Source organism: Vigna radiata, chromosome 7 (genome assembly GCF_000741045.1).
Source record: "Vigna radiata var. radiata cultivar VC1973A chromosome 7, Vradiata_ver6, whole genome shotgun sequence".
Taxonomy (NCBI): domain Eukaryota; kingdom Viridiplantae; phylum Streptophyta; class Magnoliopsida; order Fabales; family Fabaceae; genus Vigna; species Vigna radiata.
Genome location: NC_028357.1, coordinates 25,797,483 through 25,807,389, shown reverse-complemented (window position 1 = coordinate 25,807,389; position 9,907 = coordinate 25,797,483). Strand labels below are relative to the sequence as shown.

The following is a 9,907-nucleotide window of genomic DNA, read 5'->3' as shown; positions in this document are numbered from 1 at the left end:
CTTTGTTGCCACTGTCTCACATCCCCTTTGCATTAGAAAACAACATAAACAAGAGGAAGAAGAAGGATTCCCTGCAAGTCGAACCAACACGTGAAAATGGAAGGAAGAAGTGCGCCTGCGCAACACCATCGCTCTAGCCACAAAGAGGCCACTACCTCTGCACGTGTCATAGAATTCCCCAACTTTTGATTTCTGAGAATGGAAATTCCCAATTTGGGAGTAATTAGGGATAGTTAGAATTAATTACCCCAAATTCAAATTTTATTTCAACCCTAACTTTCTTAAATTCCACGTCACAATTAATTATTTTTTTTACACATCTAATGAAGTCATAGTGCTAGCACAGCCAAAACGTTACAAGTCATCAAATATTTGTCAACTGGGCAGCTTTGCCGTTAGCAAAATTAACGTCGTAAGCAAAAAGGACTAATGTGCACCGTTTTTGCGAAAAGTAAGACTTTAGTGAACTTTTTAAAAAAGGGAAGACCACTTTGAATAGAACCTACCAAAAGAGGGACCAAAATAGGTATTAAACCTTTTCTTTTCTTTATTTCTAGCTTTACGTGAAAGCCCCCAAGAACTCTCCTCTGAACATGTTATATATGTTGTGTACCCCACACCCAATATATGTATATATATAAATAAAATATGAAACTCTTTCACCACATCAACATGCTCGTTGTCTTCTTTCTTTTCTTCTAAAAACAATGCTTTCCACTCTCAGGCAGAACCCCTACTCTTCTTCCTTTCTCACAACGCGCACGCGCGCGCACACTCACACACACAAATATATATATATATATATATATATATATATATATATATATATATATATATATATATATATATATATATATATATATTAATGTTCATCACTCCACCTTGTTTTATTACTTCTATAACTACTACTAGAACTCATTCTCACGTAGCCATTTATCCTGTAACAGAAAGAACCCCAAGCCATTCCAAGCCTCTCTCCATTCTCTTTTTCTTCATTTTAATTTCACCACTGCAGCATTTAGACATAGACTTTCATCTTTCTTTTTCTAAAGCTCCAATCCCAAAAGTAGTGAAAACATTCCTCTTTGCGTCCAACGATAAATATAACACCCATTACTTTTCCCTTCCATCTTCTTCTACCTATTTTCATGAGTTTCTACCCTTAATAAAAATATATTTCTCCTGCATGTTCCTATCTACTTCCCATACATTAAATTTACAGCAGCTAATTCCACACCAGTCACGTTCATAAATACCACATTCCAATTTCACTAATTTGCACATTTCAGTTCATCCGTTAAATCAACTTAAAATCCAAAAATACAGTCCAAAGCAGTATAACAATCTAGAGTATAACATACATACATTTATCAAGCAGATTCAAACATTTCATTCAAAGGAAAATAATTAGCTCCCCTTACCTAGGTTTCTCAAAGAGCAGATAATTTGAAAATGCCCTAAGGGAGTCTCACCCCCGGACAGAACGCAACAATACCTATATACCTCCGTATAGGCGGTAGAAAGTAACTCTTAGAGTTATGACTTAACCGGAATTAGAAAAAGAACAGTTCTAACTGCATAAAATTAGTAGAACCCCCAAACCCTAAGTATCAAAATGGCGGAGAAACAGAAGAACCACTTACTAGAATGGTACAGAGAAATTATTTGGTTCACTGCGAAGCCCTTACTGCTGTGAACGCTTAGGCACCTTCAAACTAAAAATTAAACAATTTAGTGTGTTGATTCCTTAGAGGGAAGGCAGAGCAATATTTAGAGAGAATGGTTTCTTTTTTTTAGAGAGAGAAGGGAAAAGTTGCGAATGAAGAATATGACTTTTTGGAGAAAGACCCTTGCTAAGGTCATGAGCCCCTAGTCTGATGGGTCTGGCTGCCTTCAATTAGGGCCCAATAGTGCTTGTTATTTATTCATGCTCTTACAATCAGCACTTTTTATTTAAAAAAAAAAAAATCTGATTTTAAAACAATTTTCTTTTGTTATTCTAGAAAAAAGATACAATGTTAGTTTAAATTATTTATTTGTGAAAAATGACAAACTTAATTATATATAAAATAGATAAAATTAAATGTTAACGATAAATATATTAAGAGAAACATAGTTCTCAAACGTTTTTAGTTCATATAAACATAAAAATAGCAAGATTTTAATATAAATTCTAGCATTTTTGTGAAACTAGAGATAAAAGATTGCTCATTAACAAAAATTAATTTTATGACCCATTAAATACAATCTTTTTCCTCTTATTAAATTATAAAAAAAATGTCTTATCTCTTCTTTCTTTTTCTCTCTCCTTCCTTCCCTTTTCTATATTTTTGATCTCAACATTTTGTTCTATAAAAAGATTTAATTTTGTGGTCACATTTTGCTCTTTAATAAGTAATTGTTTATAAATTTTACTTTTTAAGAGATTATTCTTTTAAAAATTTAACCATTTTAATAAAAAAAGTGAATACATATAATAGTGCATGTGTTTTCAGCTGTTGTTATAAAAAAAAAATATTCAATTTTCGTTGATGATATTGAACGTTTTACCATTTAATCTCCCAGACTTTTGTTACTTTTAATAAAATATATTTTCATTCAAGTATATGGAAATCTTTTTACGTACCAACGACTTCTTTGTATGTTTCATAGTTCATATATAAATGTATTTTTTTGTCCTTAACAAATCAAACAGTTAATACGGGCCAGAAGCAGCAAGGCCTATAAACATTTTCTATTGGGCCTAATTCAAAACCCGATTCAGCAGAGTTTCTTGCGAACTTCTTATAAAAACCCTAAAAACCCAATTCTGAGAATTTTAGGGTTACGCCGCAGTGTCGCTGTTTGTGTCGTGTGTCAGCTGCAGCTAGCAACGAAGATGGTGAAGGGACGCCAAGGAGAGCGCGTCAGGTATTCCTTCTTTCATTTCCACGACCTATAGATTTCGCCCATTGCTAAATTTTGCGCTCTGTCTTCAACACTTGCCTTTTTTTCTTTTGAAGCACCAATCATAACTTTTTTACATTCGATTCCTTATTCCTTAAAACTGACTCGTTTATTCTGTTTTAAAGACCGAACGTGCCCTCTTTTACTTCATGGTCTGCATTGTTGATTTGTTATTTTACCCACTAGGGTTCTTGGAAGTTGAAGGGTTTTGGTTTATTGATGGTTGTTAGAATTGGAATGTAGTCGCTGTTACAGATTTAACTGGTTTTGTGGATAGTCACAGAAATATATATGATATGTTAACATTAATTTAGTGACCGGTTGGTTATTTTTTTCAGGGAGCAAGATAAAATGATTTGAATACTGGTTTTTGTTCTTGTATTGATTCATATTTTGTTCGCTGCTGTATATATTTATTTTCCTATTAAACAATTCCTCAATGACTGCATAACTTGTTGAAATTAACATAACACTCCTTTTTTCCTTTTGCTTTAGACTCTATGTGAGGGGTACAATCCTTGGATACAAAAGGTGAATGCTTCTTTCCTTGTTGGTTTTATTTTTATCTTGCTTCTCCATTGCCTTGTTAGTTGCCTTACACTGGGAAACATCTTTCAGGTCCAAGTCAAACCAGTATCCCAACACATCCCTGATCCAAATCGAGGGAGTGAACACCAAAGAAGAAGTAGGATGGTATGCTGGCAAGAGAATGGCCTATATTTACAAGGCTAAGGTGAAGAAGAATGGAAGCCACTACCGTTGCATTTGGGGTAAGGTTACAAGGCCTCATGGTAACAGTGGTGTTGTTCGTGCTAAATTCAAGTCAAACCTTCCTCCCAGATCAATGGTAAATATTTGAAAGCACTGCTTTATCAATTCGTTTTTTTTATTGGTATCTGATGTTTTTGAGTTCTGATGCATTACAGGGAGCACGGGTTAGAGTGTTCATGTACCCAAGTAACATCTGAGGTAATTAGGTTGTCATTTGTCTTTTTGCTTCATATTTGGAAACATTCCTGTTATATTTCCTGGCTTATGTCATTGTGTGGACTTCACCTCTCAGATGTGGTTTTTGACATAGATATTAATTATGGATTTGTTGTACATCGATGCTTGACTTGTTCTGTTTTTCCTTTCAGATTTACTCTCTTGTAAGTTGCTTGTATAATATAAAGAGTCACATACCAATATTTATATTCACATGATAGAAAAAAGAATAACCTATATTGCAATACAAAATGGTAAATGTAATATACATTTGTGGTTTTGTATATCTGCGCATTTTATGGTGCATTAATCTACAAGGATTTGCGTGAGACAAGGTCTATTGTTTAGAATGCTATCAAAAGGTTATGAATTGCTTTATTTACATAGCTTTGTAGAAGTCTCTATTCTTTGTTTTTATAGTGATGTTTTATGTAATTTAAGTAAGTTGTCTGGCTTATGGTATCATTAATTTTCTATTATTATTATTTGATTATGAAAATAGAAGATGAATCCTCTTAAAAGTTATCCGTGTGTTCATATGCTTGTGGATGTCTGGTTTCCATTTGTTCATGAAATTGATTTAATTAGTACTACTTGCCTGCTTGTGTTTTATTAATGTATATTACATTCTCCTTATTTTACATTGATTTCTTTATTGCAGATACAGGTGAGAAGTCGCTCAGTAGAATTCACAGCTTATTTGTAGGCACAAGGATTTTTGTTTCATCTTTCGATAATTTTGTTATCTATCAACTTTTGAGAATTTTCTTTACGGTTTAAATTTCATGGGACCGAATGGTTTTACCAATTATGTTGGCTACTGTCTATGAAGATTATATATTCGTTGTTATTAAGTGTGTGGATTTAGTTACCTCCATAGTTTTACATTTTGGAGTCTGATTATTTTAAGTATTTGCTAAGTGTAGTTTAATTTTGATTGGGTATTTTTGCTTAGAGCTTTTCGCTTCTGCCATAGTGTTTTGATTGGTATATGGGAGATAAATATGATTGATGGAAATAAACGTTACAGGTGGAAGTAGATAAATTATATAAGGTGAAGTTAAGATGTTTGACTACAATGAAGAAGTTTTAAAGAATTGAGAAATATGTGTGTGTGTATATATATATATATATATATATATATATATATATATATATATATATATATATATATATATATATATATATATATAATTTTATTTTCACATATCCCTCTAACTATTTAGGTCTCTTGACTATTTAGGTAGCGGATATACTGCAACGGATCCCGTTGTTTTGAATGAAAAGTAAAATTAATAAAATGGAATAGTTCTGACTGTACCTGGTGTTCTTTATACATAGCAATGCAGTTTTTTATTATGTTTATGAATTTTGGTTCTTAAATTTTAGTTGGTTGAGAATATACCTCTGGTAGCTTAATTTATTATTTTTAAAATTAAATTCCATGCTAAATAGATTTTGTAAAGGTTATTAGGTTTTAAGAAAATTAATTATTTACGATTAAATTTTTTAAAACGGGTTGTTTTTTTTTAGTGGATTTTGTCTTTTGTTATTTTACTTCTGGTAGGATTGACATTTATGCCTAAAACGTAATACAAGAAAGCTTAGATTCATTCTCCGATATTAATGATAAACCTTCTCACGGAACAACTTCTTGTGGTTACAACTTGGACTAAAATTATAGCACGAATAGAATTGTGGTTTGAGTTGTCCAAATTTTACGCATGCTATAAACTAGTTTCAAGTTTATTTGGGCTTTTAAGAAGTTTTGTTTTAAAGCTTCCATATCGTTTAGAAGAATTTGTATTATTTCAAATATATTGACAACAAATTCGTCATCCTTCTTAAAAGAAACATAGATGTAGGAGGGTAACAACTTTTCTCGGTTATCTATCTTCATTTCTTTCAGTTGAATTGTGTATTAAAAAAATTGATTGATTGAAGCACTTGATTATCATATGATTGCTAACTAAAAGAGATGAGTTTTAAGATGAATACCAGCGTATGAGGTTGATGAACTATATAGAGGTAAGAGATTATCTTTTCAGAGTTGTTGGTTGAGCTAACTTTGATAACATAATAAGCTCGACTTGTGCTTCCAAGTCAGTGAAACTATTTTGGACAACGTCGCCCGAGAAGCTAGATACAAGCTCGCCTCCAACTGAGAAGGCCCTTCTAACAAATTCTCTCTAGACTGGTTCCTAAAAAGCATATTACAATTAAAATGTTTAATGATTATGTGAAACTTTTTTCTTTTATGCTTTTTATTTCTACTTTAAGATGTATTCTTTTTCCTTCAAACAATTTTTTTTTTTTCATTTAAGTTAGGGTTTTTCCTGACAAGGTTTTAACGAGCCACACTCAAATTTTTAATAAAAATATTTTCTTTTGACTAATATTCATGTTTCTCAACATTCAATTAAAAAACCATAATTACTTAAAGAATAACAAAAACCCTCCAAGTAAGAAATAAAAAGACTTCCATACGAGATAAGGTGTCAACAAAATGGAGGAGATACCAAACTAAAACAAACAACTCAAAACACTAGATCGAGTATGAAATAAACTCGACATTCCACTACCTGAGCAGGAATTCGACATGTATCCAAGTACAAGAAGGACACAAAGTATCAATTTTAAGCTTAAACTCATGGTTGGTAATCATCTATCTAAATGGGAAGGTTCTTATGTTATAATTAAGGTTTTTTCTCGTGTAGTTGAAGTTTCTGATGAAGCTACTAGCAACACATTCGAGGTTGATGGCCAAGGTTGACGACACAATAGAATGGTTAACGCGTTCAAGAAACCAAGAGGGGGTGAATTGGGTTCTTATCACAAATCGTTCTTTTAATAATTTTCTCATAAATATAAAAATTCCTTAAAACAATTTAAACAAATTTAAAAATTTAGGAAGATAGAAAATTGCACAGGTAATTTTTATACTAGTTTGTATCACAGAGATCCTACGTCCAGTTGTTAATCTCAACCGAGAATTAACGTTCCACTAGCATAAACCAACAAACGGTTACAATCACAAAGAAAATAAAATAGTTTAAGGTTAGAACACCTCTCTTGTTACCGCAAGAGATGAAACACACTTCTGCTGTAACCCACAAGGGATGAACACCTCCTTTGAATCTTCACAAAGGATGAACACCTCCTCCTTGAGAAGACTTGACTTTGAGACATTATCAAAACTTCTTCTCTTCAACTTTATGCTAACAGAATCCTTCGCCTAGAAGTAATCTTAGGAGATTCTAGCACATAACATAAGGCCTAAGCCATAGATGAAACCTAGCTTAAGAGGAAATCTCACAATTAGAGCCATGGAAGAGCGAGGCTTGAGTCACAAAAGAAACTCACCTTGGAGGGAAACCTTAAGCAACCACCTTTGAAAGGATCTAGAATATCATTTTTACGGCTTGAGCCCGAAAATGTGTAGCTGAAGCTGCAAAAAGGAGGTTTGGAAAGATCTAGGGTAAATCCTTTATAGCTCAAGTGCCAAAAGCTATGGCTCAAGCCACACGCTGAACAATTATAAATATAAATCTAATGTCTTCATTTTCAGCATTGGGTGGAGGACCAAATATGTAGTAATAGAGTAGGAATTAGTTTGTGAGGGTCGAGAGAGATGCTTTCATTGTAAGTATTATGTTTAGATGTTACTAGGATTCCATTGCAATATTCTATGAGTAGCTGAACTCTCTCGTGTTGAGGTTGGATGTAATCAATCTAACTCTATGTACTTCAACTTCTTGGATATTTATTTATGCTTTCATTCAATCTATTTGTGAATTGGTTTATACTTGTTGTTGGATGAACTAATAACTCGTCTTATCTAACTGTCTTGAGATTCAGTGGGAACTAGTTTCATGTTATGGTCTAATCAGTTTTCCTATGGGCTTCTAGATGTTAGGAATAGATTGAAGGTGTGCAGTTGGAGATAAAGTCTTGATCTTAATGTAGGTGAACCGTTCAAGCAGTCACTAAGGAATCTTATTGAAGGGTGACGATCCTAGGCTTTAAGTACCAAGAATGGACCTAGAGTTATATTCAAAGAGAACTTCCGATTCTAGTAAATGATTTGCCTACATTCATAGACAAGATCAGTAGTAGTGCAATGGAAGTGGTGAGATGAAATCCACTCATAGCCTCTAGTTCATTCAATTTATATAATATATACTACTGTCAATATTTTTCAAAATACATGCTTTCTATCAAAATACAAAAAAAAAACCAAAAACAAACTACTAATATGCTTGTTAAATCCATATGGGTACGATAACCCTCATTCGACTATACTATGAGACTTGGTGCACTTGAAATAAGTCACACAATTGGATAAATATTTTAAACTTAATATTGTGTGATGTTGGGTATTTTGGAATTTAAGACTAATGAATGTAAATATCACAATCCAAGTTTAACCATCATCAATTATTAGGTTATGGTTCGTTGCAAATTTATTAAATAGAAAAATTAATTTTTAATGGAGTTAATCCTATAAGAGAAGCAAGTAATATAATTAAATTTTTTTTAATGCAGTTGATTAGTATACTACAATTAAGTCTCAAATATTGTCTTTTATAAGAGCGAATGAAAAACAAATTTGTTCTTATATTCTCAATGGTTTGCAAGAAACAGTTAATCGAGGAGAAACCAATCATTCTTTAATTAGAAAGCATGTGTAACTTTGCATGCTTCATTTAACAGTGGTATGAGGTACATGTTCAACAATTGTCAAGATGTTGTGGTCATTTGTGTGAGATTTAACCATCTAGATTTGTTTGTAACTGTTACATGTAATGTTAATTAGTGTGAAATTTGTGATTTCGTTATGTCAAAAGGATTAATAACTTTAAATAGGTTGGGTATTCTTTTTAAAGTATTCAAGATCAAATGATAACAAATTTCACGAAGAATATTTTTTTTTGTTATATATGAATCATCTTTAATTATTAAGGATTCTGTCTCATTATTCTTTCATGATATTAGGATTGTATTCTATGGAATTCCAAAATAGACGACTGTCACATGCTCATATATTATTATGGTTGGCTAGTGAAAATAAATTACAAGATGCAAAGGACATTGTTGAAGTTATATTTGCTAAACTACGTCATTCATATTTGTATGCAAAAGTTTCAAAGGATGTTGCAACATATATGACAGTCCATACTAGATACAACTCACCATGCATAAAAAAAGGTAGGGGTTCCAAATTTTATCTTAAGAAATTTAAATTATCAACTACATTTGATGGAGATGGATATCCATTATATAATTGTTGATGTGATGGCATATGTATGGAAAAGAATAAACATAAATTAGGTAATACAAATCTTGTGCCTCATAGTCCTTTTCTTTTAATGAGATATCAAACTCATACTAGTATGAAAAATTGCAACAAGTTTAACTTAAAGTATTTGTTTAAAAATGTGAATAAAGGTCTTGAATAAAGCATAAATGAAAATTATTAATAATTAAGGCGAATATATAGAAACACTTATCTTTGATAAAATAAGTAGATACTATATGATTGTAGATATTTAACACTATATGAGGTTGTTTGACAAATCTTGGCTTTTGATATTCATCATATATTAATATTTCATCTTCTACACCAACAACCAATTTTGTTTAAAAATGTTGAAATTGATGTCATGTGGAACAAGAACCAAAATGTGATACAATGCTTTTAAAACTAATAAAAATGTTGATGAGGGGAAGAACTTAACCTATGTTTAGATGGCTCAACAAAAAGAATGGAAAAAAAAATTATGGTTACAATATTTGTAGGCTTACATATATTCGTGCAAGATCATGTGAATTGTACTATGAGGATATTATTGACAAACAAAAATGTTTCATTTATCAGGATAACATAAAGACAATTAATGAATAAGTTATCGAAACGCTTGTTATGCTTTAAGATTATTGTGAGATGATGAATAATTTCGTGATGAAATAAAAG

The 9,907-nt window shown here is 31.7% G+C and overlaps 1 protein-coding gene across 2 annotated transcripts; it reads left to right on the top strand.

The window, feature by feature from the left end:
* Positions 1–2,764: 2,764 nt before the first annotated feature.
* On the top strand, positions 2,765–4,820 carry LOC106766868 (60S ribosomal protein L35a-3). 2 transcript variants are annotated; one of them, XM_022783289.1, is made up of 5 exons: positions 2,765–2,910; positions 3,442–3,477; positions 3,565–3,793; positions 3,873–3,923; positions 4,595–4,820. In XM_022783289.1, exons 1-4 carry the CDS (start codon positions 2,879–2,881, stop codon positions 3,912–3,914), a joined length of 339 nt encoding a protein of 112 aa, XP_022639010.1. In that variant the 5' UTR covers positions 2,765–2,878; the 3' UTR covers positions 3,915–3,923; positions 4,595–4,820. The 2 variants fall into 2 exon arrangements, with proteins under 2 accessions (XP_022639010.1, XP_014507128.1); XM_014651642.2 differs by having other exon boundaries at positions 2,768–2,910; positions 3,873–3,915; positions 4,595–4,818.
* Positions 4,821–9,907: the final 5,087 nt, after the last annotated feature.

Excerpts from the sequence above, each read along its gene's own strand:
- LOC106766868 (XM_022783289.1), top strand. The coding sequence starts at position 2,879 with ATGGTGAAGGGACGCCAAGGAGAGCGCGTCAG. Across the intron at positions 3,478-3,564 it reads ACAATCCTTGGATACAAAAG|GTCCAAGTCAAACCAGTATC; the intron begins GTGAATGCTTCT and ends AACATCTTTCAG. Across the intron at positions 3,794-3,872 it reads ACCTTCCTCCCAGATCAATG|GGAGCACGGGTTAGAGTGTT; the intron begins GTAAATATTTGA and ends GATGCATTACAG.